The sequence below is a fragment of the Lepidochelys kempii genome, chromosome 19 (assembly GCF_965140265.1).
Source record: "Lepidochelys kempii isolate rLepKem1 chromosome 19, rLepKem1.hap2, whole genome shotgun sequence".
Taxonomy (NCBI): domain Eukaryota; kingdom Metazoa; phylum Chordata; order Testudines; family Cheloniidae; genus Lepidochelys; species Lepidochelys kempii.
Window position 1 is genome coordinate 2,721,495 of NC_133274.1, and position 27,984 is coordinate 2,749,478.

Below are 27,984 nucleotides of genomic sequence, written 5' to 3' on the forward strand. Positions count from 1 at the left end.
CCACGCATTGTTGGGATCATCCTATTTACTCAGCGCAAGCCAGAAACCGTCTGGGGCAGATCTGGGCAGGGGAACAGTGGTGGCGGGGCTGAGCTGGGAGAGCTGCAGCCTGCTGGAGTATCCCAGGGAGAGCCGCTGGGGGCCTGGCAGAGCCACACTTGGGACAGTGGCTTCTTAACATCTGTGTCCGGCTGCCAGCCAGCCCAGGGATGCAGGCTGGCCATGTGGTGTTATTTCATGGCTGGGGGATGGGCAGCTGGCACCCAGAGCTCAGTGCATTGGGAAACACTAGTTAGTGGGGCGCCCTCCTGCGACACGGTCATAGCACAGGGAGACAGTTGTGCTCTCTCCCCCGAGGTGGCTGCATTTGGCTGGTGGTCTCTGCCGAGCTGTGTAACGTGCTCGGGGAGCCCTCAGGACGCTGGAGGAGTGCCAGCATGGAGCATCGCCAGCCCTGCCTTCCTGCCACAGGAGTGACCCTCTCCTTCGTTGTCCTGGAGGATGCTGGGAAGGGAAGGCTATTGACTGGGTTATTTGGCTCTGCTCCATATCCACCGAGTAGATGCATGGCGCAGTCAGCAACTGAGCAAGCTTCCCCCTCTTCTCAGCTCTCAGCGTCCCCCTACGGACCGCCCATCGCTCCCCGGCATCTCCGCTGAGAGGCCAGCAAGGGCTGCAGTCAGGGCCAGCTGTGGGGGGCGGGGAGTTGCCTGATTTCCATGGCTGTTCTCCCCCGGTCTGCTAGTGCCCAGCCTTGCCAGGCTGAGGGCTGGTGGGTGCGGTGGGATCGCCCATCAGATGAGGAGGGCAGAGGAACGAAGGCTCCAGCCAGAGCAGGACCTCCTGAGCCAGACTCCTCTGAACTGTGACGCATCATCAAGGGAGGACAGCAGTGCTCCCCCATAGCGGGCAGCCGGCCCAGCCCTGTGCCCCCAGCCAGTGCCCTGGCCAGCACTTGGTGTCGAGGGCCGGGAGGCGAACAAGGGAGGAGCCTGGGTTTGCTCCCATACCTGATAGCAGCAGCAGGGTGGGATCCCACAGGGGCGTGGGACCCATTGCTCTCAGCCCACTTCTGCCCTGGGCATTAATGGCACCCTGAGCTGCAGGAAGGGATGTTGGCAGGGCTCTGGGCTTTGGACTGAGAGAGGCCATGGCTCAGCATGAGAGGGGTCCCTGGGCGCCAGCCTCAGGGAACGCACCTGCTGCCTGCTCACAGAAAGCGAAATCCCCAGTTCCTGTAGGCTTCTCGCCCAGCTGCTTCTGGAGAGGTTCTCCTAGGAGCCCAGCACACACCATGCACCCAGTTCGCCATGCTCTGCTGAAAGCCTGAAAATCCAGCCCTGTCAGCAGAGTGGTGGCTGCACCGGACTCTGCAAAGCATGACCAGGCCCCTGCCCCAGAGAGCCGACGGCAGGACCTGGGCCAATGGGGAAAGGTGAGAAGTCCTTGCTGAGCTGGAGCCCATGGAGAACGTCAGTGCCCTAAGGCACCCAAGGGCCTGGATTCTCCACCATGTCCACACAGGGGCAGCTGGGAGCAAGTTAGGGTGACCTTGCACCACTCCAGGCTGGGGAGTAGCAGAGCTTGGCTCCACTGTGCCCCTCCGGGGCTGATGGGGGCAGTGGGATCTGTGGTTCCATCTTTACAGAGTCCCTGCCCTACAGTGCAAGGTCCCCGCTGGCTGTCTCCAGCCGTAGCCTGCAGGAGGACCTGGCTCACCCAGGGAGAGCCGGGGCCAGGGCTGCCTAGGACCTCGGGCCTAGTCGAGGGTTATCTGGGTGCAGCTGGGGAGCGATGGGTCACTCCTGCCCCCGGAGCAGCTCTGCCTGGCACACGGCCCTGGCACTGAGTGGGCTATGTCTGGCGTGGTCTACGATGCTCCCTGTGGAGGAGCCGAGGCTGCCCTGGGCTAGGCCCCCCCTGCTTTCGGCCAGAGACGCCCCCCGGCTCCTCCGTGCGCAGCTCCGTCTCCTGGTAGCAGGCTCGGCGCTCCATGTGCAAACAATTCACGCCATGAGCGGGCCCTGGGTTGTCATGACGACAGCATGTCCTCGCCGTTCCGGTGGGGGGATCGTCCCCAGACACTGGCCCGGCTGAGTGGGGCGAGCGCTCGCTCCCTGCTGCACAGTCACGAGCCGGGTGCAGTGGGCCGGGGAGGGGTTTGGCACAGCCGCGCCGGGTCATGCACCAGACAGGCCATGATGGGCTGGGCCCCAGCTGGGGTTGTAGGGCGGAGGGGTGGGGGGGCGGGGTGGGGTTCAGCACAGCTCCCTGAACAGAAGTCTGGGAAAGAGGAGTGGAACTGGATGGTCTAGCATGGGGGGTGGGAGGAACTCCTGCATCCTACCCCCCAGCTCTGGGAGGGGAGTGGGGTCTAGTGGTTAGAGTGGAGGGGGGGGCGCGGCTGGGAGCTAGGATGCCTGGGTTCCGTTTCTGCCATTGACTTTGGTCTTATCACCTCTGAGCTCTGTGCCTCATTGTCCCCTGTGTGACCTGGGAGCGTGCACTCCCCTGTCCCTGGGGCTAGACTAGGGCGATGCGGAGGTTTGCAGGCTCCTTACGCTGGCATGGAGCCAATCGCTGTAGTTTCGAAGCCCTTCTTAGGTGAGCCTGTAACGGAGTGTTTTCCTCGCATTGCCATCCCCCAGAGGGGCATCCCAGGCTGGGTGCTGTCCTGTCACATCCTGCGGCCTGGGCGTCTCTGCTGAGCTCAGATCCTGCCTGGAGCACTCCAGCACTCAGGTCTGGGGGCGCTGGGCTGGAGCCATGGCTGCGTGGGGCACACGCCCGGAGGGACATTCCTTTCACCCGCCCGTTTCCCGAACTGGGTGTGTGCCCGTTAGCCACCTCCTCCATCAGGGCTGCATTCCTGGAGACGATGGGCCCTGGGGGGGCCTGGAATATGGTCTCACTGTGCTGGGGGTCGGGGGGAGGGCTGGAGTGTTTCCCCTGGGGAAGGGGTGCACCGAGAGGTTCCTTGAATGGAAAACTGGGCCCTAGGCAGTAGTTGTCTCTGGCCTCTGGGCTGCAGCACTCCAGGGTGATGGGCGGCACGGGGAAGCCTTGGCTGGCTGGCAAGGGCAGCTGCTAGGGCCCCCGCTGGGCTTTCCCCTCCCTCTGGAGTCAGAGGCCCTGCAGCCTCGGGCTGTGTCTGCTCTGGATTTCCAGCCTCCCTCCACCCACCCCGCTTGCCCTCCCCTCCAGCTGCAATGGGTTTGGCTTTGGCTCCTGCCTCTTCCTTGGCACCAGCACCCGTTGGGGCCTGTGTTCCGGGAGCCAAGGGGCAGGGGCGGGAGTGGTGCGAGGGGGCTGTCAGGGTCACACAGGGAGCCAGGTGCTTCCTCTCCAAACCTGCCCCCGGGGGGGTGGGTCTGCTGCTCACAGCCGAGCCCAGCGGCTCAGAACAGATGGGCAGGGCCCTGGGTGAGCCGGGGCGCTCCTGCACTTACTGGGGCGCTGGCTTCCCACAGCCCCCATATGCTCCCAGCTTGGTGGTGTTTCCTGCTGCCTCCCAGCGAGGGATCCCCTGCTCAGCGCCCAGCTGGCCCTGCTGCGCTGGACTGCGGGGAAGGCTGGGGCAAGATGGTGGCTTGGCACCATCTGCAGGGGGCCTGCTCCCTGGGCCCAGGATCCCGGGGGGAGGGGAAGTGCTGCCCTGAGCACCCTGGCCCTTGCCTGGTCGCGGGGGCCCCCGTTCGCGGCGCAGCGTCCTGGCTAATCCCCCAGCCCAGCGCGCTGCTCCAGATGCCTGGTGTGCAGCTGCATGGACATAATGGGCAGCTCAGCCCCTCCCCGCAGGCAATAAAACGTGGGACGGCTCCGAAATCGGCTGCAGCTCCCCCAGCAGGGCCTGGCGCCCCGAGCCGGTAAGGACTCCCCCTCCCTCCCCCGTGCCCGCGCCTCACTGCCTCCCCCCGTGTCTGTGTGCGCCGAGGAGCCACGTGGGCGCCCAATGCCTCCAGCTAATGGGGCCTTTGGGTGCCTGCAGCGTTGGGCTGGCTTAGGCGCCCAGGTCACCTTTGGGGTGCTGCTCGAGCCCCCACGCTGTGCAGAATCCCTCCCGCTCCCCAGCTGCCGCTGCGCAAAGGACACCGGCTCTGCTCCTGCCCGCCCCAGGAGACTAGCCCAGGCGGTGGTCTGAGCACAAAGCAGGGAGCTGCTGGGTTCCAGTCCTGGCTCTACGATCGAGGGCTAGGCACTTCCCCCTTCTGTGCCTCAGTTCCCCCATCGTTGGCCCAGGGCTCGGGGCGGGCCCTGGGTAGTTGTAAAGCGCTGTGTGAGGGTTAGTTAATGGCCCTCTTGGAGTGTGTCCCGGGATAGTGCAGGTTACACGCGTCTCTGGGGCAGTGTTTCCCTGGCACGACCTATAGGGAGGGGCCTGGCCCCAGAGCCCTGGGCAGTGTAGTGGGGAAAGGATTCCCTGTGGGTGTCTGGGAACGGGCGGGGCGGGGCTCGCGCCTGGCAGGAAGAGCTGGGCTGACAGTCACGGGATGGGGCTGGTGGAGATTAGTCCCAGGGTCTGTGCGCTGCCTTAGTTTGTTCCCTGGGGCTGGGGGGGTTGTGGGGCTGCAGGCAAGCGCTGCCCTCTCCCAGAGCACCCCACTACAGAGGGCCGTGGGCTGGGTTCGGGGAGCCAGCATCCCAGCTGAGAGGGGTGGGCAGCAGCCGTGCCAACTACAGCCCTGCGTGGCAGCTCTCAGCCCCAGGCTGGGCCATGACCTGCGGTGGCGGTGGGGTGTGTGGACTCATGTGAAAACCCCAGAGATTTCCCACACCCACCGCCCTCCCCTCCCGACCCTCCGGGGGCGGGTGGCTGCCCATGAGCTGGTGCCCGGAGTGGCCTGGCGCGTACCCGCGAATCGCTCTGGCTTGGCAGGGGCACGGCTGTAGCGAGGCTCCGCTGAGCTGGGCCGGCCACCTGCCTCCCGTGAGGCGCAATCACAGGAACCCGGAGGGCAGCGGCCTGATTTCGTCCTACAACGAAAATCACGGTGCCTGGCCCCCGGGGCGGGGGGGGGGGCGGCGATTAAATCACTGCCATCAGGCAGCCCCCACCAGGCCCCGACCTTGGGCGGATCTGCGCCTCCGAGCCAGCCATGGCCCTCCCCAGCCAGCAGCTGAGGGGGGCTGGAGCAGGGACAGCGGGGTGGGGGTGCCTGGGCAGCCCCATTTCAAGCCCCCACCCCCCCCCCGTCTCCTAGGTGCAGCGAGCTCGTTGCCCTTCGGCCTGGCGAGAGCCCCCGTGTGCCACGATGGAGACACGCAAGCGGGAGATGGAGCTGCTGAGCAACAGCATGGCCGCCTACGCCCACATCCGAGGTGGGTGTCTGGGGGGGGGGGGATGACCGGGGGGGGCTGTGCTGCCCACTCGGGCACTGGATGCTCCTGGGGCAGATGGGAGGGGGAGCAGGGCAGGTGTTTAGCGCCCCCCCCCCATTTGGGCAGCTGCACAGGGCCATGGGGACTCAGGGCTTGGCAGGCACCAACCTCCCAGGGAGAGCCCACTGGCTGGCTGCCCCCGGGCTGGGCATGGGTGCCAGGCGTGTCGTACCCAGCATGACAGGTCCCTGCGCTCAAGCCCCTCCCCTTTGTTTCCGTGCCAGACAATCCTGAGAGTTTTGGCCTCTATTTTGTCCTGGGCGTCTGCTTCGGCCTGGTGTTAACCCTCTGCTTGCTGGTGATCCGCATCTCCTGCCAGCCGCATGCCCGCCGCCTCCCTGCCAAGCCCCGGCGGCGCCTCCAGGACATCAGCGAGGAAGATGAGGAGGAGGAGGAGGAGACGGTTGACCACGTGGCGGCGGAGTCCCCGCTGCCCGTCACCGAGATCCCCCTAGAGGACCACAGCCCGGCAGATGGCACCTTGCCTGCCAACGTCTTTGCCTCAGCGGAGGAGCTCGAGCGGGCACAACGGCTGGAGGAGCGGGAGCGCATCATCCGGGAGATCTGGCGCAACGGCCAGCCCGACATCCTGGGCACGGGCACCGCGGGCCGCGTCCACTACTACTGACTGCGGGCACGGGGCCAGGCTGCCCAGCTCCCGGAGCGAGCCTGTGAGGGCAGCCTCCCCCCCCAGCCCCGAGGGCCCCCCCCGTGCACGCGCTGCTCTTGGGCACCCTTTCCGGGAGTGCCTGAGAGTCTGGAGATGTTCCACAGCCCTTGGCATAGCCCCTGGGCACTGGTCTGTGTGCGAGCTGGGCGGGGCTCGGCCCCCCCTGAAACGCCCCGTTAGCTGGTGCCAGCCATGCATGGCATTTCTTACTGGCTGAGTGAGGGGCGCCAAGCTCTGCTGAGCAACAAGCTCCTTGAGGAGCTGCTCCCGTTAACTGGCTGCTCAGGGCCCCGCGAACGGCGCAGGAAGGGTCGCCCTCATCGCTGGCGACGGGGATCCCCCCGCTTCCTGCAGGAGCGCCCTGCCCCCACCTGATCAGGGACAGACCGCGCATGCCCTGCCAGACTGGCTTCCCACCCTCAGCGAACTGCGTGCATGGGACGGCAGCAAGGCGAGCGCTGACTGCCCGGCAAGTCCAGGCCCTGGAAAGGCTCCTCCTGCCAGGGCATGGATGGACTGGGGCTTAGCCAAACCTGGCCACCCCCGTGGATGGACACTCCCAGAACTGGCCACCGTGGGTGGAGGCTTTGCCCCTTCCTCTGAAACACCTGGTACTGGCTGGTGTTGGAGGGACAATGCCAGGCTAGGGCCCCCCCCCTCCCCAGTCCAGCCCCCCATGTAGTGCAGAGTGCTAGGTAAGGGAGAGCTCAAAGGCGAGGGGCAGCGCGATCGTTATTGGTCTGTTAGCAGTAGTTCCTGGGGTGCACATGTCACTGAGTGTGGGGAGTCAGGGCCCTGCACCCCCAACTTCCTGCAATTCACTGGGACTCTCAGCCAGCCAGTAAAACAGAAGGTTTATTAGATGACAGGAACACAGTCTAAAACAGAGCTTGTAGGTACAGAAAACAGGAACACCCCCCCTTGCCCCCCCCCCAGCCAGCTCCAAACTGAAGCCCCCTCCAGCTGTCTCACCCAGCCACACACCCCGGCTCCTCCGCCAGCCTTTGTCCAGTTGCCCGGGCAGAAGGTGTCACCTGGCCCCGACCCCCTCCTGGGCTCAGATTATGAGGGGCAGCTGCCATCCTTTATGTGCTGAGTGTCCAGTATCATCCCTCAGTGAAGTCACACCCTTATTTCCCATCCCCATCTAGCATCATTGCAGACAGTAAACTAGTAAAACTCCCATGCAACATTACCAGGTTAATACGCCCTGCTCCGTCACAGCTCGGTTCAGCTGCCCAGCCCTGCCCATGGCTCAGGAGGCAGGCATGGGGACGGGCTGCCCATTTGCTGTGCCGTGACCAGGTCTGCCTTCCTGTGCCACAGGGTGGCGCTGCAGGGGGCCCAGGGCAGCATGGTCCTGCATCGCCCCGCACGATGGGGTCTGTGCCCATGGGGCGCTCCCAGCCCTTGCAGGAGAAGGGAACCCTGCTGACCCCAGGGGCATGCGGCTGTGATGTGACTGGACCCCCTTTCCTGGCACTTTCCTGACAGTGCCTGGCCCAGCAGTCTAGCCCCTCGCCAGCCCCTCAGGCATACAAGCCCCAGAGCTCATGGTGCTGAGCCGCCCAGGGCCCGAGCAGCTCCTCTTGGCCACTGGCTCAGCACGGCCTCCTGAGGGTGGCTGGGGATGTGAAAGGAGCCAGGGGCCCAGCAGCTGCAGGGAGGGGGGTGACGAGCTGGTGCCGGTGACTGTGTCTAGCTCTGGTGCATAGGAAGGGAGAGACAGGGGCAGGGGCTTGGGGCCGTGACTCTTACACTCTGGGTACCCTGTCGGTGCCAGGCCCTGGGGATGCAGCTGACGGCTGGGCTTTCCTGGGGGCTGCTGGAGGCAGAGGAAGCTGCCGTGTGTCTCTGTCACAGGACGAGTTTCCCATGCCCCAGCGGCTCTTAGACCAACTCCAGCTGGGCCATCGCAGCCCCGCCAAGCCCCCGCCTCCCCACATCTGCCTGCAGAGAGACACGCAGCCCTCCTCCCACTCCCAGCTTCACCCCCAGGGCAGCAGGGAGCCTCGCCATGGGCTGTGCCTTCCCCCGCACCCCCAGCCAGCAGTGGCTGGGAGGGGCAAGGGCCAGGGCACGTTGTTTCTCTTGGACACTAGGGTGGCACCATGCGGCGTAGGGACATTGCTGCACCTTGAGCAGTTGGTACGATTCCTTCCGCCCACCCCATAGCCACTCCCTGGGGAGCTCCTGGAAGGGAAGTCATACTCGTGCTGCCCCCCCCCCCCACTCCAGCTTGCAGCCTGGCACCCAATCAGCCCCGTGGGAGCTCACTAGGGTGGGTGAGGTCAGTCACCGGTGCTTCCCTGGGCAGCAGGGGCGCAGCTCCCTGGTGGGACTGTGAGGCCCACGCTGCCATTCCAGCCAGCTTGGTGGGTGCCTGGCCAGCCTGCCCCCTGTCCCCAGAGCATGGGGCACATGGGGGGTTAGAGCAAGCCGGCCCTGTCCCTTGGGGGTTTGCAAAGAACATTAATTGCGGCAACATGGTGAGGGCGTTTGGCCATCTCTGCCCGGGCCAGGGGCACTGGGGTGTGTGCCCAGGAGCAAGGGGCAGCCCCAAAGCAGGATTTTCTGCATGCAGTGCCTGGCTCTGGCCAAATGAGGGTCTTGCCGGCATGGGGCCCGTCTCTAGAGTGCCCCTGGGGCAGTGCAACGTAGGCAGAGCTTGCTGTTACCAGGTCAGAGCCCTCTGGCCCTGGAACGTGCTTTTATAAACAGCATGGAACCATTCCCGAGGCAGCAGCATGGTCTCTCGCAGCCCCCCCAGGGCTCGCCCCCCCGGCTGCTCTCCCCGGGGCAGCAGCCCAGGCTGGAGCTCAGCTCTGCCTGCTGGGAGCAGCCTGTTCCTGTGAGCAGGCCAGGAGAGTGCAGGGAGCCCTGCGCTCCAGAGACAGGTTCCAGCCCCTGCGGCCTCCCCACAGCTCTGCTGCCCCCACCCAGGCTTCACCCAGCGCCGAATCACTGCAGGGCAGCCCCCAGGGGCTGGCAGAGAGAGGCCTGGTGGAGGGCATGCAGCACGCTGGAGACCTGGGTGACGGTGAGGTGGACCCCAGCATGGCCCTGCCTGCAACAGCAGCAGGGCCTCCAGCCCCGTCCCTGCTGTGCAGCTTGGGTCCACATCCCCCCTCTCTGCACCTCAGTTTCCCTGGCTGCAGCCTGGGGGTAAGAATCCCTTTCAGCGGCCACCAGGCAGTAGGTGCAAGGAGTGGTGATGGTCCAGGCATTAGAGCCTGTGCCCTTGGGGGGGGAGATGCCCCAGGGCACCTGGGAGCCCCAGCCCAGCAGAACTGGGCTATGGAGCTGCTCCTGCCCCCATCACCTTGCTCCTGAGCCCGAACCTCCCCCACCCGTGGGGGAACGGCTGTCTGGAGAAACCTTCCCAGGCTCCTTCCCCTCCCCTGGCCCCAGCATTCCTGCTAAAATTAGCTGCTGTCCCTTTCCGGCAACATCTGACCTGCCCCATCAGTCACTCGCTGCTTCCTGCATAGGGGCGGTGCGCGCACGCTACCGGCGGTTCTGGGCTGGCTGCCAGCCGGGTAGGCCAGCCTGCTGTGGTTAGTCCAGCCAGCCACAAGCCAGGGCCATGGGGTGGCTCCCAGCCCGCTGGGGTTTGGGCTGCTTTCAAAGTCCATGGCAAGTTACACCCCCCTCCCCAGCCTCGTGACCCAGGGGCTGCCCTTCGCTCTGCACCCCAGCCAGCTCTGCTGTTCGTTCAGTGCCTTGAGTAAAGACCCCAGGGCATGTGCTCGCTGGAGCTGGCAAGGTGCCCCCCTGGGCTGCCACCCCCCCCTTAGCCAGTACGAAGGAGCCCCCCCCCCCATGGCTCTCACTTCCAGCAGCTGGCACTGATCCTGTGGCAGCCTAGAGCCACCTGCCTACAATGGTGCAGTGCCACATGGCACCAAGGGGCCGACCACTCAGCCTGCTGCATGGGAACAGCTGGCTGCCGGGCAGTGAAGGGCTAGGTCCCAGCCCAGCCCTAGGCGGGCCGAACAGCAGGAGCTGTGCTGAGCCCGGACAAGCCCAGAGCTGCCCCTACCAGGCCACAGCCTCGCTGCACGCTCCTGGGGCAGCCCTCAAGCAACATTTCGGCAGCAGCCCCCCCGCCTTTGTGTGCGTGGGAGAAGAGTGAAACCTTCCCCTGCCTGAGGACACAGCCCCCGCTCCGCACCAGCCCAATGTACAAAAATAGCTCATTCCCACCAGGGCCCCCCCGCCGCCAGCTGTAACAGGACCCAGATGTTTTCCAGATGTGCCCTGCTGGCCCCAGGGCGAGCAAGCTGCCAAGAATGCAGAGAAGCTTGTGTCGACCTGCACCGAGCTGATAAACAAGGGCAGGGGGCTGGGTGCCAGGTGGGCCCCCCCCAGGGGTGAGGCCTCAGGGGGGCAGGGGTACCAGGCTGACAGCAAGGAGGAGATGGGCTCTGCCAAGCCAGGACCCAGGAAGCAGCTTCCTGGGGAGGCTGCCCTGGAAAGGAGGGGGGTGGAAGGGATGCCTGGAGCCTTTGTGGCAGATCCAGAGGAGCAGATGTGACTGCCCAGCCAGGAGGGGCTGGCAGGAGCCGGGAAAGCACTAGGACACAGACTGCTCTTTAACCAGGCAAAGAAAACCCAAACTGGCCTCGCCTGGGTATTTCTCACCACCCCGCCCCGGACTGAGAAATACATGGCCTGGAGCTAACCTGATGAGCTGGCCAGCAGCGAGCTCCTGGCTTTCAGGCTGACCTTTCCCCAGCACTTTGCCTGTGGCTGGACTGTTCCAACTCAGCAGGTCAGGGACCGGCTCTCCCCTCAAGTTTGTACAGCGCCTTGCACATCACAGATGCTGTCAACACTACAGCAGCCAGGCAGCGGCTAAGATTTGTATAAAAATAGTTTATTAAAATTTTACATGTATTTATAAAATAGTTTTTAAAACTTCAGGCTGTCGGCCAGCGGCTCCTGGGGGCAAGGGACATTCACAGTTGTTCCAGACCCACCCCCATGTCAGACAAGCATAGCGGGAACGAAACCACTGCAGAGAGCAGCTCCCAGAGCGAGGGAGAAACTCCCAGTTCTCAGGATTAAGGGGGCCTGGGAAGAGCCAGAGGCATCAGACAGGGCTGCTGATGGGAAGGAGGCTGGCATATATCAAGGGCCACTCCACAGACACCTATGCTCGGTCACATTTGAACATGTGCTCACTAACATGACTAGATTCTAGTGCAGACAGGACACAAGCATTGGGTAACCCTAGGGGTCCAGCCTGCATGAGTTATCACAGGTTAACCAGGATGAGGATTCCCGCCCCCACATCTGGCCCAGGGACAGCTTAGCTAACACATCTGAGTGCCCTAGTGTGGACAGGGCAGGATGCAACATGTTAGCTGGGAGCCCACTCCACAGGGCCAGCTGACCAGGACAATGCAGATGGCTGTCTGCACTAGGGCGAAGTGGTTCCAAACCCTCTTATCCTGGTCTAGTCAGACCCCAGGGTCAGGTGACCCCAGGGCTGACACGCAGCAGACAGGGCTGGGGGCAGTCAGCACAGGGCTTTTTCTCTGGGCGGGGTCAGCATCAGCAGCCCCCAGGGGGTTGTAGGGCTAGGGTCACAGGTGGGCTTTGAGAGTTGTGCTGGGCTAAGAGATGGCTATTCTCCCCCCACACACAGAGGGGCTGGGAACAACATGTGGACGAGACGGCCCAAGGCTGGGACAGGTCAGGGGGGGAAGAGGGGAGCCAGGGGCTCAAGACCTGTCTCCAGAGAGGGACGGATGCTGCTTGGACATGGGGCGGCCTCTCCTGGGGCAGGGGGATGGAGGGGCCTCCTTTGGCCTATATGCAGGAAATTCAGAGCAATGATGACTGCCCAGCGCTGGCTAAATCCAGGCAATGGCCAGGCCCCCACATGAGGCCAGGCCTGTGCACTGCTGGCATGAACACCCTGGTCCTGCTAGGGCATCGCTAACTCCCTTGGTGGCCCCGACTGTTTCCCAGCAGGGAGGTGCCCCGTGCTGCCCATCACAAAGCCAGCATCCCCCAGAGGGTCAGCCCAGCGGGACCCGGAGCGGGCAAAAGGCTGCACCCCACCACAGTGCTCATGGGGCTGCATGGCCCAGGGCTCCTCATAGTGCTTCCCCTGAGGGCCCAGGGAGCAGACGCAGCAGGAGAGGAGCTGGAGGGGCTCTGGGCCTTCTCCCCACTACCCGGGGCAGGGATCCGGCCTCTGCGTGAACGTAAACCAAGGGGAATTAATAGCCAGTGATTCTCTTGCAAGTTTAACGGCCCCAGCAGAGTTTGCAGAGCGGGCCTCTTCACAGTGGACGTCACAGTGTGGCCGGCAGCTCCTCCAATTCACTGCCCAGCATAGCTGCTCCTGCTCCCACCACGTCTGCTCCATCGAGGGCAGGCATCTGCTTCATGCTCTCGATTTCCACCTGCAAAGGAGAGACGAGTGGGAGCGAAGGGAACCAGGGCAAACCCCAGCCCCGCTCGCTGTCCTGCCCAAACAGGGCGCCTCAGGTCGCTGCTCAGAACGGGCATCCCTGAGCACTTGGTGGAGAGCAGCAAGGCACCCAGGCCCCAGGTTACCGATGGGAAAAGCAGGGTCACCACAACCATCACTCTTCAGCCAGTGCCCATCTGCGGGGCATCTGGGCACCACACACAAGGAAGACGCAGTTGCCCTGCTGCCCCCATCCACAGGCTCAGCTGTTAATCCTCCTACATCCAACTCCAAGCACCAGCTCCCACTCTGACCCACGTCCCTCCTCACGGATGGAGGCAAGTGGGATTTCACTGATGGACACGCTGCTATCGCAGAACTCCCTGCAGCAGCATGATGCAGGTTTGTTCTGGGGGGTCAGCACCCCAGTGACAAGCCTTCGGTTTGTGGGATCCCAGTGAGGGAGGGGCTCGGGCAACTCCCACCCCTGAATTTCCCATGCAGCACCGCGTCCCCAGCAGCTCTCACCTGCAGCACCATGCGCTTGGCCCGCTCCTCCTGCATTTCCATCTTGAGCTCCTCCATGTCCTTCCTGCAAAGGGTAGTTCACACAGCTGGCAGGGGCTGGCTCTCTGGGGGCCCAGGGCCGGGGACTCAGGGCCAGACCCTCAGCCAGCTCCAAGAAGTCACCCCAGGCACATGGGACCCAGGAGCACCCAGCTCTGCAGCCCACTGCTTCTCATGGGCCTGAGTTGCAGAGCCTGCCGGAGGCCAGAGGCCAGGGCCTGGGCTGGGCCCAGGAGAAGCAGGGCCTCCCATGAAGGTCAGTTCCAAACCTATCTCCCCAAGGCCAGGGGATGGTTCCCAGGGGTCACCTGATTCTGTACAAACAGAGCAGGACACTGGGACCTCATTCCCCTTCCGGCCACGGCGCCCTGAGCCGATTCACTGCTCTACCGGGTCACATGGACACGACCGGCCCGTGGTGTTCTGATACGCCGGCCACAGGGTTCTCAGCCACGGCTAGCACCAGGCCTGCCCTGGCCGGTGTTCACCGGCCCCGAGTGTGACACTGCCCACCAGGGTAGACGTGCACACAGGCTAGCAGGCCAGGCCAGGGCCGAGGCTGCTGTAGGCAGTTGCCACCAGCCCAGGAGAGAGGCAGCTCCAAGCACAGCTAGGAAGCAAAGTCTCGTGCTGTCCCCTGGGGATGGGGAACGCTGCATGCAGCTGGCAAACTCGGGGCACTCCGGCTGGCCATCTCAGCCACTGGGGTCAGCACCTGCCACGGCTCCAACAGCTCCCACCTCCCCCCACTCAGCCCCACTCACTGGTGCTGCACCCTCATCAGGTCCATCAGGATCTGCAGGGACCGGAGCTCGGCCATCAGCACCTCCAGGGACAGCTTCTCCTGTGCCTTGGGAGGGTCCCCCGGGCTCTCTGGGGGCTGCAGCTCCCTGGCCTGGACGTTGCTCTTGGCTGGGACCAGGGGTGCCTTCTGCAGGAGCAGAACCGATGGGAAACAATCCCAGCAGGGGCAGGGAAAGCCAGTCACCCTTTGCAACTGGGCACCCCCACCTATCAGTCCCAGAGCTATGGGCACCGGGCAGGCGTTGCCCTCGGAAGAGCTCCTCAGGGAACGCAGCAGGTCTCCAGCACCCACCTCCCCACTGGTGCTACCTGGCCTCCTCAGCTGACAGGCCAAGGACAGAATGGGTCCTGCCCGCCAAGCTCCCCCTTGGGTGCTCCTTGCAGGGCAAAGCCATGGCCCTGGGGCCACCCATGCTGCACCTTCTCCCCAGCTCTGAGCACCCGGCCCACATGCCGGGATCCCCAGACGGGAGGGGAGGGGCCAGCATGGGGTCAGAAAGGTGGTTCGGGTGGAGCTCCCCCTACCCTGAGCGCAGCCCCAGCCCCAGGGAAGTGGCCCTGGCCCTGCCTGCCCCACACACGTGCTCCCCTCCCTGCCGTGAGCCTGGCAGCGAGACGGCACCCTGCTCTTCAGCGTCTCCTCCTCCACCACCCTCACCAGCACCCATGTGACTTGTTAACCCAGCTCCTCCTACGGGAGCTCCAGACAGCTCCGGTGCTGCCGACCCATCCTACGGGGCTCCTGGGGCAGGGCCTGGGACCCGCCAGGAGACTGACTCCTGCTGCCCACTGCGCCCCTCTGCCTGTGTGTGGGGCGGGGGTTTTGCTGCTCTATCTGTGCACGGGGTTGGGTCTACACCCTGTGGCAGAGGGCGGGACTCGCTCGCTTCAACAGACCCTGCTCCCGTGGGCCAAGCCTGGCCCTGACCCATGATTTCAGGTCCAAACTATCCAGCCAGCACCTTTAAAACCAGCCGGTGCCAAGGCCAGAGTCTCCGCCCCGGTGCTGAGCACACGCCAGGCCCTGCCGGCTCACAAGGAGCACTGGGTGAGGTGGGACGTTCCTCCCCAGCACTGGGACTCTGCGTTTCGGGGCGGGGGGCGGGAGCAGAGCGGTGAGGGCCGCTCACTCTCCGGACAAGGCAATTGCAGCAGAGAAGCTGTGGGCTGCAAATGCGGCACACAGAGCTGTGCCCACCCAGCCCAGCGAGTCCCAGCGAGGGGCACTGCCCAGGCACTCACCGGAGAGCTAGCAGGCGGCTGGCTGGGCGGCTTCCTGCCTGGCATTTTGGGACGGGTCGTGGTCGGGTGGCTCAGTTTGGCATTGGAGACCAGGATGGCATCAAAGCAATTCGCATCTGCAAAATCAAGAGGCATCAGCAGCCCCCTGCCCATCAGCAAATGCAGCTGGAGCCAGACTCCAGAGAGGCCCCAGGCGCAAGGACTCCACCGGTTCCAAGCGGTGCTGTCAGGCTGAAGAGCTTTGCACCCAGACTGATGCCCAGCCAGCGGGGCATCCACACAGCTCAGCACCCACCCGAGGCACCGAGCTCTTTGGAACACCTGGGCCTTGGGCCGGGCACAGCACGGGGCTGTATGGGGACTGAGCTGCTCCCTCCCCTCCCAAGGCAGGTCCCCCTTTCTGCTCCTGAAGGGAGGGAGACCAGTCGGCAGGACTCCTGGGTTCTGCACCGAGTGGATTAGTTGGGCGAGCCGGCACCGGGAGGCCTGTGACATCGTGTGGGCTCCTCACACACAAACCCCAGCAATTTCCTCACTTTCCTAGCTCAGGAGCAGCCCAGGCTAGAGTGCGCCTGCCGGGAGTGCTCAGAACCAGGGCAGGGCAGAGTCTGGAGGTGCCAGCCCTGACCCAATGCCCTCAGTCCTGCATGTGGCAGAAGACTCCTCCATCTTGCAGGCCTGGCTCCAGTCACAGCGACTGATGGGCAGCTCCCCCTTGGCCCAGGGCTCCGCAGCTGGACACCGGAGGGAGCGATGCTACTAGCCCGCCCCGTGAAGGGGGGGGGGGATCGGAACGTGCCAGGTGGCAACAGGCTTACCTGGGTCCTTGGGCTTGCTCTTCTCCCCACTGGCTGGGGCACAGTTCATCGGGGTACCGGGGGGCCTAGCAAAGGCAGAGACATGCCTGCACATTAGGGGGCTAGCAGCCCGCAGAGCCCCGGCCCCCTTGTGCCTCTTTCCCGCCTCCCATTCGGCTAGGTGCTGTGTCCATCCCATTCCAGTCAGTCCCTGCCCACCTGGGGGGCCAGGCAGGAGCCTAACTCAGTTGCTCTGCCCCTTGCAGAAGTTTAACAGCCACCTGCAAAGCTGGTGATGGCATTATCGGAGCTAGAGGCAGGGGGCTGAGGCAGGGGGCTGAGCCCAGATGGGCAGGGAGGGAAGCGTCTGCCCTGAATACCAAGATCAACCCCTGGAAGGTTTGCGAGAAGAGGCCCCCACCTGACACAGCGCTACTTCCCCACCCCTTGCCAACCTGCAACAACAGGCAGCTCATGCCTAGACCTCCCTCACCAGCTAGAGCCTGCCCTCTGCACAAGGGAAGGGGGCATGGGCCCCTCACCTGCCCATGAGGTTGGAAGCCAGTTTGGTCTTCGCAGGCACGGGAGGGGCGGGAGCCGCTTTCTTGCTGGCAGGGAGGTTCATCTTGGGCAGATCCATCTTCTTCTGCACCTTGGGCACTGGGGGCAGAGGGACGGGTGAGCAGCAGGAGCCGGGCTGTTCCCCAGAAGTTACTGCTCCCAGCCCATGACTGGCCAGTGGCTGCAACCTGGGTCCCAGGACAGTTCCCAGCCAGCAGACAAGGGCCCACAGCCCGGGCCCCATCATGGCCGGGTCCCCCTCAGAGGCACGTTCTTGGCCGAGGTCCAGGGGCGTTGGACCCCGGGGCCATGGACGTGCTGGTGTTATACTGGTCTTTGGACGCTAGCCCTGGCCTGTGCCAGCCGCTACGGAGCGTGGCAGCCTCGGGGCCCAGCTGGGAGATCGGCAGCCTGCTGCGGCGACTCCCCTGCACGCACCAGGGAGCTGCACATGGCAGGAAATGCCTGCTGCACTCTCGCCTCTTCCCCAGCTGCCTTGGAGCCTGGCTGGCCTCAGGGGCTGGAGTCGCCCAGGGCAGGCCAGGGCACAGACCAAAGCAGGAGGGGGCAGGCGGGCTACAGCCTAATGTGGGAAGCAGTTGGCTGCGAGCTGCTGCCCTGGCAGTGCCCTTCCCCTCAGCTCCCCACCTGACCAGGGGATCCTGAGCTGCCTCCCTGGGGCGAGGGGAGGGAAAGCTGCGGCCTGTCGCCCACGGGGAAGGGGGGACTAGCCCCGCACACCCCACCTCTACCAGCCGGCTCCGTTTTATCCAGCTGGGTCCCACGGCACGTGCCCTCACGGGGGAGCAGCCCAGCAGTGCAGGGGAGTAACTCACAGGCACTTGCCACACCCCCCGCTACCAGGGTGGAGACTTGGCACTTCCCCCAGTGCCCATGGCCAGCCTGGCCCATTTACCTTTGGGCTCTCGGGGGGGCCGCAGCTCTGCTTTGCTGGCGCTGGACACTTTCTTCTCCGGCCTGAAGACTGGCACAGAGGAGCGAGAGGAAAAGTGACGTGCTGGTCGACTTGGTGGTGGCGGGGGGGGCGTGCTCCCCCCTGGCACCGTCCCTGCTCCCTCAGCCCCATCTGCCCCAGGACCTTCTTTTTGTTTTTATTTTTTTTGGGGGGGGGGGAGGAGGCTGGGCTTGGAACCCCCCCTGGCCTGAGTGGCCGCCAGGGCCCTGTGAGGGCAGCCAGCCCTGCTCCCTCCCGCGCTGGGACCAGCTCCATCCACCTGGGAGTGTCGCCTCCCCTCAGAGGCCAGGGCTGGGGCGACACCGGGCCACCTCCACCCTTTCACCTGGGTCGGGCGCACTTGCGGACACTGGAGAGACTCCCCGGGGCTGCCCAGGGGAGAGGAGAACCCGGCCCTGCCCAGGGGGGACACTCGGGCCCCACTCCTGGCCCCTGCTCCCCTGCCTGCGGGGTTCTCTGCCCTGTCCGCTCCAGGACAGGGGCAGAGATGGCATCTCGAGCTCGCCCCAGGCCTGTGGGCCCGGCGAGGGGAGCAGAGGTGCTCGCTCAGGGGTGTCAGAAGCTCCTGGAAGGCGAGCGAGTCAGAGGCCTGGGGCTGACACCCACGCAGCCCAGCCTGGTGCATCCGGGGAGCGACAGCGGCACCCAGCACCTGTGTGCGTGCGACGGGGGGGCGGGCAGGATGTGAACAGTCACAGGGACCTGAGCTCCCCCAGGCACAGAGCTTAGAGCAGGGCTTTGGGCTAGCTTGGACTTTGCCTGCACTGCCAGCATCACTGCCCCTGTGCCAAGGGGCACCAGGAGGGGGAGCTTGGCACTGTCCCTGGTGGTGCTCACAGCAGCTGGGATCTCAGAGCCCAGGGTGCCCCCAAAATACACCCAGAGTCTGACCCCCCCCCCCCGTGGGATGAGCTCAGAGCTGGCCCATCCCCCAGACAGCTCCAAGCAGCTCCCCACAGCAGCTACAAAGCCCGCTCCGCTCGTTGTCACATGCGGCCATGGTCCCAGGCAGTGGCGGTGTCCGCAGTCTGCACTTCCTCTGCCGGCTGCTGCCTCAGCACACTCCCCATGCCCCCACCCCCAACACTGCCCCCGTCCCACGCAGAGATGGGCCCCCCACTGCAGGGCAGGCTGCCCTCCGGCCGACAGCCCCAGCCACCTCCCTCCCCTACCCGTCACCGCATCCATGCGGAGGGCCCAGCTGGGAAACCAGCCCCAGCCCCCCCCAGAGCTCTGGGGCGGCTGGGCCCTGGGGACAGGCTCCACCCCACCGCAGCAGCACTGACCCCAGCTCTGAGCAGGCAGTTGGGCTCCCAGCCAGCCCTGCCTCTGCTAAACCAAGCCCTGACCCCTGAGGGTTCACACAAACCAGAGCCACCCACTCACTGATTTCGTCCCTTTGCCAAGCCCCGAGGCTGGGGCGCCCAGGCCACAGTGCCCACGCCTCCTGCCTGGGCCCCATGCAGGAGCTTGTGCCAAAGGGGCAAGAGGGGAGGGGTGCCAGCCCCTCCTGGCAGAGCCAAGGGGAGAGCCCTGGTGATGGAAGATCTGCCCATCCTGGGGCCAGAACGATCCCAGGTGGCAGTGGGTTCAGTCTGCCACTTCCCAACAGATGCCAGCTGGCTGGACCCCTGCACCCCCCAGCAATAACCAGCCACCAGGGGACACTGAGTGGGGCTGAGGGATGGGCTGGATGGGGGGGGCGGGGGTGCCACCCTCCCTCAGCCCCTTGCCAAGCCAAAAGACGACAACACTTCAGGAGCCTGCAAAGCCCCTGGCCCAGCAAGAACCTCCATGCTGCAGACTGCCAGGGCCGCTGAATCCAGCCCCGACCCTCCCCAACCCCGGGGTGCAGCTGCTGTGTTCCCCACCCCAGAAAGGCTCCTGTACGCCCAGCCCGTTGGGATACTCCAGGGTGCTAGAGCGGGAGGGCAAAGGTTGGCACAGCGAGCAGTCGCTCATAGGAGGGACCGCTCCCCTCCATACCACTCTGCACCATGCACATGCCACAGACAGCACAGAGAGCAAAGGGGAGGCAGGTACCTGCCACCACAGCCACGCACGGGGCCTTCACAAGTGTTTGCAGGGGGACGGTCCTGGGCCCAGGCTCTGGACTCCAGCCGTCGGCTGCACTCACCAGCCGTCAGTAGGGACCTGCCCGCAGCTCCGCAGAGCTCTGCTCCGAGCCAGCCTTCCCCAGACTGCTGCTCAGCCCCTGTACCCAGGGCACGTGACGCAGAGGAAACCAGCACCTTGCTGGAAAGGAAGTCACAGATGCAGAGCACCCAGGGCTTTGCCCAGCTCTGCAGGTCAGGAGCCTGCGCCATCACCTCGTCCCCCGCTCGCTGCCTGGCAGCGCTACCGAGAAGCCAGCTAGCCTAGCAGGGGGAGTCTTGGTGACCCCGCAGCACGGACCATGCGCAGACTGCTCTGAGCTGCACTTGGACCCACAGCTGCCCCGGTGGATGAGCCCACGTCCAGCCCAGCCTCCGGGGCTGGCAGGACCCCCAACAGCCATGCTGGCTGCCTGCCTCCCCCTTGGCAACAGCCCAGGACTGGGAGCCAGGCAGCACCAGCCCACAGCCTCCATTGGGTCGGTTTCACTAGGGAGGGGCTCACAGCCAGCCCCCCCCCGCCCCGCCCCCGCCGTGGGCTCCTTCCTTACTTGACTCCTGGCTCCGCGAGGGCACCACCGCCGTAACCTGCAACAGAGCAGAGCACGATGAGCAGGAATGGGCACATCCTGCGGCGGCTCCTGGCCATTCTTCGCCCCGTGTCCAGAGTGTCTGAGCCGGGCCAGCCAGCACCGCACCGGGCAGGCAGAGGGGCCATCGGCTTTCCTGCAGCTGGGAAGGATTCTCTCCCCGCCCCACCCCAGCTCACACCCCGCCAGACGCATCCTGGGCTCTCCCCTCTCAGCAGCTCCGGGGCTGGGTGCTGGCGGAGGTGAGCCCAGGGGCTGAGCAGGGGCAGGGTACCAGGCTGGACGGGCAGAGCTGAGCTAGGGATTTTATTATTCCTATTGCAAGCTTGCCATGTGGATTTCCTCGTCCAGCCACAGCGCCCGCGTGCCCAGCCAGCCCCGGCCCAAGGAAGGAGAGGGACTTCTGGCCCCTGCCCGCGGCCCTGGGGGTGCCTCTCACCAGCTGAGCAAAGGGACGGGCAGGGGCCACCCCTGGGTGTTCCCTCGGGGTCACTGCGCCACCTGCTGGGGGAACACAGAACCTGGAGTGCTGCCGTTCCCGCCCCCACTGCAACGGGGCCAGGAGCCATTTGCCCAAGTGACAGGCTGCTCACTGGGCCCCCGAGCCCCTGCCCCGAGGCCGGCGCCCCCCTGCCCCAGACAGGGCTGCTCACTGGGCCCCCGAGCCCCTGCCCCGAGGCCGGCGCCCCCCTGCCCCAGACAGGGCTGCTCACTGGGCCCCCGAGCCCCTGCCCCGAGGCCGGCGCCCCCCTGCCCCAGACAGGGCTGCTCACTGGGCCCCCGAGCCCCTGCCCCGAGGCCGGCGCCCCCCTGCCCCAGACAGGGCTGCTCACTGGGCCCCCGAGCCCCTGCCCCGAGGCCGGCGCCCCCCTGCCCCAGACAGGGCTGCTCACTGGGCCCCCGAGCCCCTGCCCCGAGGCCGGCGCCCCCCTGCCCCAGACAGGGCTGCTCACTGGGCCCCCGAGCCCCTGCCCCGAGGCCGGCGCCCCCCTGACCCAGACAGGGCTGCTCACTGGGCCCTCCCATGCCAGCCCGCCCAAGGCAGGGACACCCAGCCCCAGCACTCACTTTTGGCACCAGGGACTGCAGCAGCATCACAAAGTTATCGGGGAAGAGGCCTCTCTTGCCATCACATTCCCCTTCCCACCAGCCCTCATCCTCCGTCTCCTGCAAGGCAAGCAGGGAATGCCCAGCTCAGGCCGGGGTGCTACCCCCCGAGGCCCCCCGCACGGCCCAGCACCCCAGCCACAGGCTTAGACACCGCGGAGCACAGGGGGGTGAACACCAGGACAAAGCCCAAGGAGGTGGCACCTGGTCCAACCTGCCCTGCTCCCTCATGGCACCCAGCACTGCCAGCAGATCCCACCCGGGGCCAGACCCCTTTAGCAGGAGGGGCTCAGAGTGCCCTGGAGGTCCCTGGCATTCGGGATATGGCCGGGAGGGGCAGTGAAAGAAAGACACTGGGGGTGCATGGTGGTGCCCACAGCTCCCTCCATGCCGGGAGGGGATCAGAGCCCTGTGTCCCACGCCTTCCTGGCACACGGAGATGGTGCATTGCCGGGGCCCCTGCAGGGCAAGAGGGCTGACAAAGGAACTTGCCCCCAGAAGCTGCAGCCCGTGGTGCTGATGGGACTGGCAGCAAGAGCATCTCAGCCGGGCTCCCAGAGCCGGGAAGCCAGCCAGAGGATTTGGAGCCCCTCTGAGACAAGATGGGGTGTCTTGGGATCAGAGGGCAGTGGAGCTGGGGGGCTGAGACCCAGAGACTTACGTCCTCCAGTGCCAGGCTCCACCATTTGGGGTTTCCCCAGCTGGTTGGTGGAGCAGAGGGGCCAGAGCTGTCGGTGTCCCCTGTATCATGGCCAGAGGCCACAGTGATGGGCCCATGACACAATAATGAGCTGCTCCCTGGCTGGGGGGCAGGCAGCTGCGAAAGCTGGCTTCCCCACCAGTGAGATGGGCAGATCAGCACCCCCGCCCCAGCGGGTTCACAGCTTGCCCTGGCAGCCCCCCCACCGTCCCCAGCTCCCCTTGGCTCACTCCCCATGCTCCCACCTTGCAGAGAACCAAAATGACGTCTCCTCTCTTCAGCTGCAGCTCATCCTGGAGCTCTGGCTCATAGTCGAACATGGCCTTGCAGTACTCGGCTTTGCAGGCTGGGCGGGAGGGGAGGGACTCAGAGGAAAGCCCAACACGGTCACTAATGGGGGACGCTGTGCTGCTCACAGGGAAAGGACCCCCTCTCCCAGGTGCGCTCGAGGAACCAGCCCAGTGAACCCAGCCCGTGCATTGCACTTGCAGAAGCAGGGCAGGACTCAGACCCTGCTCGAGTGGGGGCGGGGAAGGATCCATGCTCCTGCCCTGCAGATGCTGCAGGAGCCAGCAGGAGCACAGGCCTGGGGGCCTGGACTCCAATCCCAGATCCCAGCCCCACCACTGCCTAGGCCAGAGGCTTCCCTGGGCTGTGGGGACCCATCCTTCCCCAGGGCAATGGCTGGGAATCGCTCCTTGAGGACTGTTGGGTTCTCCCTTCCCATCCACTACAGCCCCAGGGATGGCCCCTCCCCAGCTAGGGCCCCCACAGGGGACACGGCTACTCAGCAGAAGCAGCAGACTCCATGGGGCAGGGGAGCACAGGCAGGCCTCACTCACATGGCTGCGGGGGCTGGCTTGGCGGGGAGCTCTGGGCTGCGGGGATGGGCTTCTCCAACTTCTTGGGGGGCTCTGGCTGCAGAGGAGACACGAGGCTCGTTAGCACTCAGGGAGTGGGTGTCTCAGGAGGGAGGGGGTGCTCAGAGCATGAGCTTCCACCCCTCCACACCCCAAGAGCACCCCAGAGTGGGGGCAGACACCTCCACTGACTCCCTTCCTAGAGCCGGACCAAGCTGGGCCCACGTGAGCCTGGGGTAGCCAGCAGTGCCAGGAAGGGCCTGGGCGAGCTCCCCTCAGTCCCAGCTCAACTGGCCAAGCCTGGGTGGGGCTTTATGGCCTGGGCCCAGGAGCAGCCGGGCGGGTTCACCTACTGGGTCAGGCCACCAGCTAGCCTGTCTCTGGGGCTGCTCTGGCGGGGGGTTGGGGGGTGGGGACAGGACAGGACATAGCATGGAAGGTGAATCCCAGGACGGTCCTTCCCCCCTGCCCTCTGCCCACAGTGCCAGGGGCCGCTCCCCCCCCCCCGCCCCCCAAACACACTCACCTGCTCTGCCTCCTTTACGATGAAGGTCTCATCGGTCAGCTTCGGCCTCTGCTTCCCAGCCCCATTCTTCGGGAGGGGCTCCGGGGCCACTAGCCCTGCACACACCATGGTTGGAGCGGGTTATCTCAGGGCACCTGGGATGGGACAGCCCCTCTGCGGGGGGCACAGACGCTGCTCTGACCCAGAGCGCCAGCAACCTGCCAGCTCTCAGGGCGCGCAGACCCTGCCCGCCCCCCGCCCCACATCCCCCACCCCAGCTTGTGGGGACGCAGCACTGAGGGCGCTCACGCTTCATGCCTTGGGGTCTTCCCAGATCAGCCCCGCCACATGCCATGGGTTGCTGTAGCCTAGGGTCTCTCCTAAGGGGAGGATCAGGGCAGTGGAAGAGAAGGGAGCCAGGCCCTGCTACCTTGTGTGACGAAGTGGGACTGTTCTTAATGTTTCCTCTGAATAGTGTGGGGGTGCCTCAGTTTCCCCTAGGCAGTTCTTAAGTATCTAGGGGGTGGGATAAGGGTGTATGATCACTGCAGAGCCCTAGAGGGCAGGTGTGTGCAGGGGTCTGGACACAGAGAATGGCTGACACCCTGTTTCCTGGCAACTGATGGCCTGGGCCCTTCCCCCCTGCGAGGTGAGAGCTAAAGGGTTAGAGAACAAAGGAATCAGGTGACCACCTGGCCCGGGAAAGGAACAAAGCCCAGAGGAGGAGGGGCTGGAGGGAGTTTCAGTTTGGGGCTGGCTGGGACATGGAGTGAAGTGCAGACGTGGTTGTCTGGCTCACTGCCCCCCAAAATGGACCCAGCTGAGGGGTCCCGTTCTCTGCACCTGCAAGCTCTGTTTTAGACCATGTTCCTGTCGTCTAATAAACCTTCTGTTTTACTGGCTGGCTGAGAGTCCCGTCTGACTGCGAAGTTGGGGGGCAGGACCCTCTGGCTTCCCCAGGAGTCCCGCCTGAGCGGACTCGCTGGGGGGAAGCGCACGGAGGGGCAGAGGATGCTGAATGCTCCGAGGTCAGACCCAGGAAGGTGGAAGCTGTGTGAGCTGTGTGTCCTGAAGACAGGCTGCTCACAGAAAGGCGACTGCCCCAGAGTCCTGACTGGCTTCATGGGGAGCAGTTCCAGAGCATCGCCCAGGGACTCTGTGACACCTCGCCCCATTGCTGCTCCCCGCTCCTTCCTACCTGGGGGCAGCCTGTCCAGCTCCTGGACGAAGTTGGAGGGGAAAGCACCAACCTGGCCATTCTTCCTGCCTAGCCACCAGCCATCTTCAATCTGCAGGGGAAGAGAAAGGCTCAGAGCTGAGCCCTGCCAGCCGCTGACCCAGTGTGCCCAGAGCATCTCCAGCAGCCAGGCTTGGAGGGTGCCACTGTACCGATCCCTGCCATCGGGCCAGCCCCCCACTATGGCATTTCTCTTGGCCGTTGGGAGACAGCCCGGGTATCCCAGCCAAACACCAACCTCCTGAAAGTGCTCCCTGCAACAGCCATTGGTCCCGACCCCCAGCATTGCTGTGTGCTGTTATGCCGCGGCCAGACCCCACCCCAGACATGGCTGCTCACGTCAATGCCGGATGATGCGACCCTTGTAGCTTGAACAGGAGATCCAGAGGGGCTCGAACGGGGCCAGGCTGCCCCCGAGGTCTCCCATCACCTGCCCAGCTCCCCACCTGCCTCTGGTCTTTCCTCACCCTGCTTGCCTATCCCATGGCCCTCCCAACTTTGGGGCACTTGCCTGCCCCTGGCTCCCTGCTGCCACACCTCTCCGGTGGAGCTGGGAAGTGGATCTTGCCCTGCCTGCTTGACCTCGCTGCTACCCTCATGGCACGGAGGGGAGGGGGAGGCTGGAATGGGGCAGGCTTTGGCAGCACACAGGCTGGCCTTGGCCCTCTGCTGCTGGGCCGTATCTAGAGTGCCTGCAGACAGCACCACGACCCAGACACAGGCATATCGCAGGTGCCAGGGGCTGGAAACAACCCTCCAGCCACCTCCCACTGCTCCAGCCTTCCTGCCCCCCAGGAAGGAACAACGCACCTGCATCCCAGCCCCCCACCCCCAGCCATTCCCAGGCACATGGGCCTGGGTCTCCTCTCCCTGGCTCTGGCAGGTGCCCCCCAGCCCTGCTCACCTCCTGCAGGATCTGCACCAGCTCCCCGGCCTTTAGCTGCAGCTCATCCGCCTTCTCCGGGGTGTAGCTGAAGTTCGCCTTGCACCAGCGCTGCCCTGGCACCGGTGGCTTCTTCGCTGGCGTGGAAACAGCATGAGACACACGTCACTCAGAGAGGGGAGGCTGGGGGACAGGCTGCACTGTGCCTGCCGGGAAGAGCTCAGAGACTGGACCCCACCCCTTGGTCTGATGCACGAGGGGCAAGCTGGGGTCCCAGCTTCACGGCTCAGCTTATAAGGGGCCACCAGACTTCGCCTGCACTGGGATTCCCCCTCCTCTGACTGTCCTCCTGCAAACCCTGGTAACCCCAGGAATGGGGCTGACCCCCAGCAGCTTGTGAAACCAGCCCTTCTCCCCCAGAGGCTGCTGCCCTGCGCGCCACCATCTCAGCTCTCGCTAAACAGTCAGGGCTTCAGCCCTTAAGGGGGCAAAGCAATGCTTGAAAACGTGAAACCTGTGGGAAGCGAGGCAGCCAGCCTGCCTGAGTCTGCAGACAGCCGGAAACGAGAACTCAGAGGTGGAGAACTGCCCTGTGCATCTAGAAGGGATGTTGACTCTGAAACCTAATGAGGGCATTTCTGGTCTCAGCCCTGATAACCATTGCACGGCTGATTAAAGCAGAGGACAAAGAAGGGTGATGGTGTGGTGCGCGGGAACCTCGTTTTGCTGCTTTGTGGGAATGGAGCTTAGGAAACGATCACCACTTCCACCTCCCACCCTAGTTCGAGCTCCCCAGCCACCCTTTGGGAGCTCAAGCCCTGCTCCCTTACAGGAGAGGACTCGTCCGTAGCGCGCTGCTTTGCTAGTGTAGGGCAGGCGCCTCCCAGGCCAGTCTTGCTGGAGGGAGGCCAGGCCGCGGGGGTGGGAGAAGGAGAGAGGGACTGAGAGCCAGAGAGTTGCCAGTGTCTGGCATAGCTAGGCCCAACTCACTCTCCCTACACACTGACCCCACGCCCCAGGCAGACCCCTCTCAGCTCAACACCGGCTGCGGCCTGGCCGGCAAACCCGGAGCCTTTGGGGGTAAGAGGCAGGAAGCCCATTTCCCCATCTCCCCCCAGCAGGAAACCTGGCTGCTTCCCTACTGCTGGAACAGCCCCACCCCCAGCCAACCCCCCACTCCCTTCCCTCTCACAGCCTGCCCTGAACCCCCATGGGCTCGGTCAGGCTCCAGGCTGCCCCCCATGCCGGTTCCTGGCCCAAGCAGGGGACTGAGGCCTTGGCAAGGGGTCCTATCAGGCCCTAGCACACAGCAGTGGCGGGGCAGGAAGAACGGAGCTGCACCACCCCCCAAGTCAGGAGGCAGCCACACCCCCCCAGCATGGTACCCCCTAGCGGCTCCCGCTCCTGCCCCCAGCCTCAGGCAGTGGTTCAGCAAGCGGATCCTGAGCTGACGGCAGCGGGCGCAGGTCCAGACCCTTACGGGGAAGGCAGCCGAGGCGGCCCACAGCTGAGGTACTAGGAGCTGTTGCTGCCAATCTGTGGCGGGCAGCACCGCAGGGAGCCCAGGCAGGGCAGGGGGCAGTGGCATGGCTCCTTCCCTCCCCAGCCCTAGTGCAGCAGAGATGCTGCCGCTCCACCAGACCCATTGTGATCTGCTGGGTTCCCATTGGCTTGGAGAACAGGCCCATTGTGTACATCAGCCAATCAGAGGCCAGCGTGTCAACAACAGGTCTGCCTGGCAGGCAGTGAAAATGCCACAGCTGGGCCCTGCGCAGAGCCACGGGTTGACGAGCGAAGGGTCCTGAGCTGACGGCTGCCACCATGGCCCAGAGCCCTACGGGGACCGTATGGGGGTCCCACCCCCAGCTCTGGGGAAGGGAGCGGTCCTTGGCAGGCAGGACAGAGGGAGCAGGGGGTCTTGTCCCCCAGGCTCAGCGCACCCAGTCGTGGGGGGAGGAGAGGAGAAGGAGACACGGTCAGGGCACCTGGGTGTGCCAGCTGGGGGACCCAGATGGCCAAGGCACAGAGACTGGGGATGCAGCTCGCCTCTGGCTGGACGAGGAGCCAGTGGGTCTGGGACAGGCAGGTGATGCCGCACCAGTGAAAAGGGCAGTGCGACACCCTGGCTGCGTGCATGGGCGCTCCCCCCAACAGAAGCACCTAGGGACCCTGGAGACTCCTTGCAGAGATGGCAACAGAACCCAGGAGTCCTGGCATCCACTGCTGTGCCCAGCCCCCAGCTCTCCAGCTACCAGCGCATTTTCAGGTGCGTCTCCAGGCCAATCTCAAACCCCGGGTCCCCAGATGCCTCCTTCTCCCCGGTTACTATGGCACCCACCACTTGCACGCCCACCCGACGGTTCGTGCCACGGCATCCTGCAGAGTGAGGGAGCCTGGAAACCGTGCTCTGCACGCCCTGCCCGAGGGGCCCTGCCAGCGCACTGAGCCAGCCACTCACCAAAGCGGGTCGAGCGGGGGCACCTCTGACCTCCGTCAGCCATGAGCGATGCTGGGATTTCCTGGGGCAGACAGAGAACAGGCAGGGTAAGGAGCCGACGTGCTGAG

General features: G+C 65.0%; 2 protein-coding genes across 12 annotated transcripts in view; one reads left to right on the plus strand and one right to left on the minus strand.

Annotated features, from left to right (window-relative positions):
• STK40 (serine/threonine kinase 40) overlaps positions 1-10,957 on the plus strand; it is a 74,623-nt gene extending 63,666 nt beyond the window's left edge. For 9 of the 11 annotated variants that reach the window (XM_073317346.1, XM_073317344.1, XM_073317343.1 and 6 more), the window contains 2 exons: positions 5,202-5,319; positions 5,604-10,957. In XM_073317346.1, coding sequence (XP_073173447.1) covers positions 5,202-5,319; positions 5,604-6,007 — 522 coding nt within the window. In that variant the 3' untranslated portion in view covers positions 6,008-10,957. Of the gene's footprint in view, positions 1-3,416; positions 3,867-5,201; positions 5,320-5,603 lie in introns of those variants that run through there. The other 2 variants (XM_073317355.1, XM_073317350.1) reach the window with 2 other exon arrangements.
• SH3D21 (SH3 domain containing 21) lies at positions 10,951-27,971 on the minus strand. The gene is made up of 15 exons (XM_073317356.1): positions 27,878-27,971; positions 25,441-25,556; positions 24,498-24,588; positions 23,321-23,415; positions 22,777-22,852; positions 22,180-22,280; positions 21,196-21,294; positions 20,089-20,125; positions 17,364-17,432; positions 16,429-16,546; positions 15,908-15,972; positions 15,090-15,205; positions 13,808-13,974; positions 13,005-13,068; positions 10,951-12,468 (listed from the first exon to the last, which is right to left on the minus strand). The coding sequence occupies exons 1-15, from the start codon at positions 27,918-27,920 to the stop codon at positions 12,358-12,360; spliced, it is 1,368 nt and encodes a 455-aa protein (XP_073173457.1). The 5' UTR covers positions 27,921-27,971; the 3' UTR covers positions 10,951-12,357.
• Positions 27,972-27,984: the final 13 nt, after the last annotated feature.

What these genes read in the sequence shown, in the direction of transcription:
- SH3D21 (XM_073317356.1), bottom strand. Translation starts at nt 27,920, where the DNA reads ATGGCTGACGGAGGTCAGAGGTGCCCCCGCTCGACCCGCTTTG. An exon ending in TCGTAAAGGAGGCAGAGCAG is followed by an intron (nt 22,853 to 23,320) that starts GTGAGTGTGTTT and finishes TCTCCTCTGCAG; the next exon opens with CCAGAGCCCCCCAAGAAGTT. An exon ending in GAGCAAGCCCAAGGACCCAG is followed by an intron (nt 15,206 to 15,907) that starts GTAAGCCTGTTG and finishes TTGATTTTGCAG; the next exon opens with ATGCGAATTGCTTTGATGCC.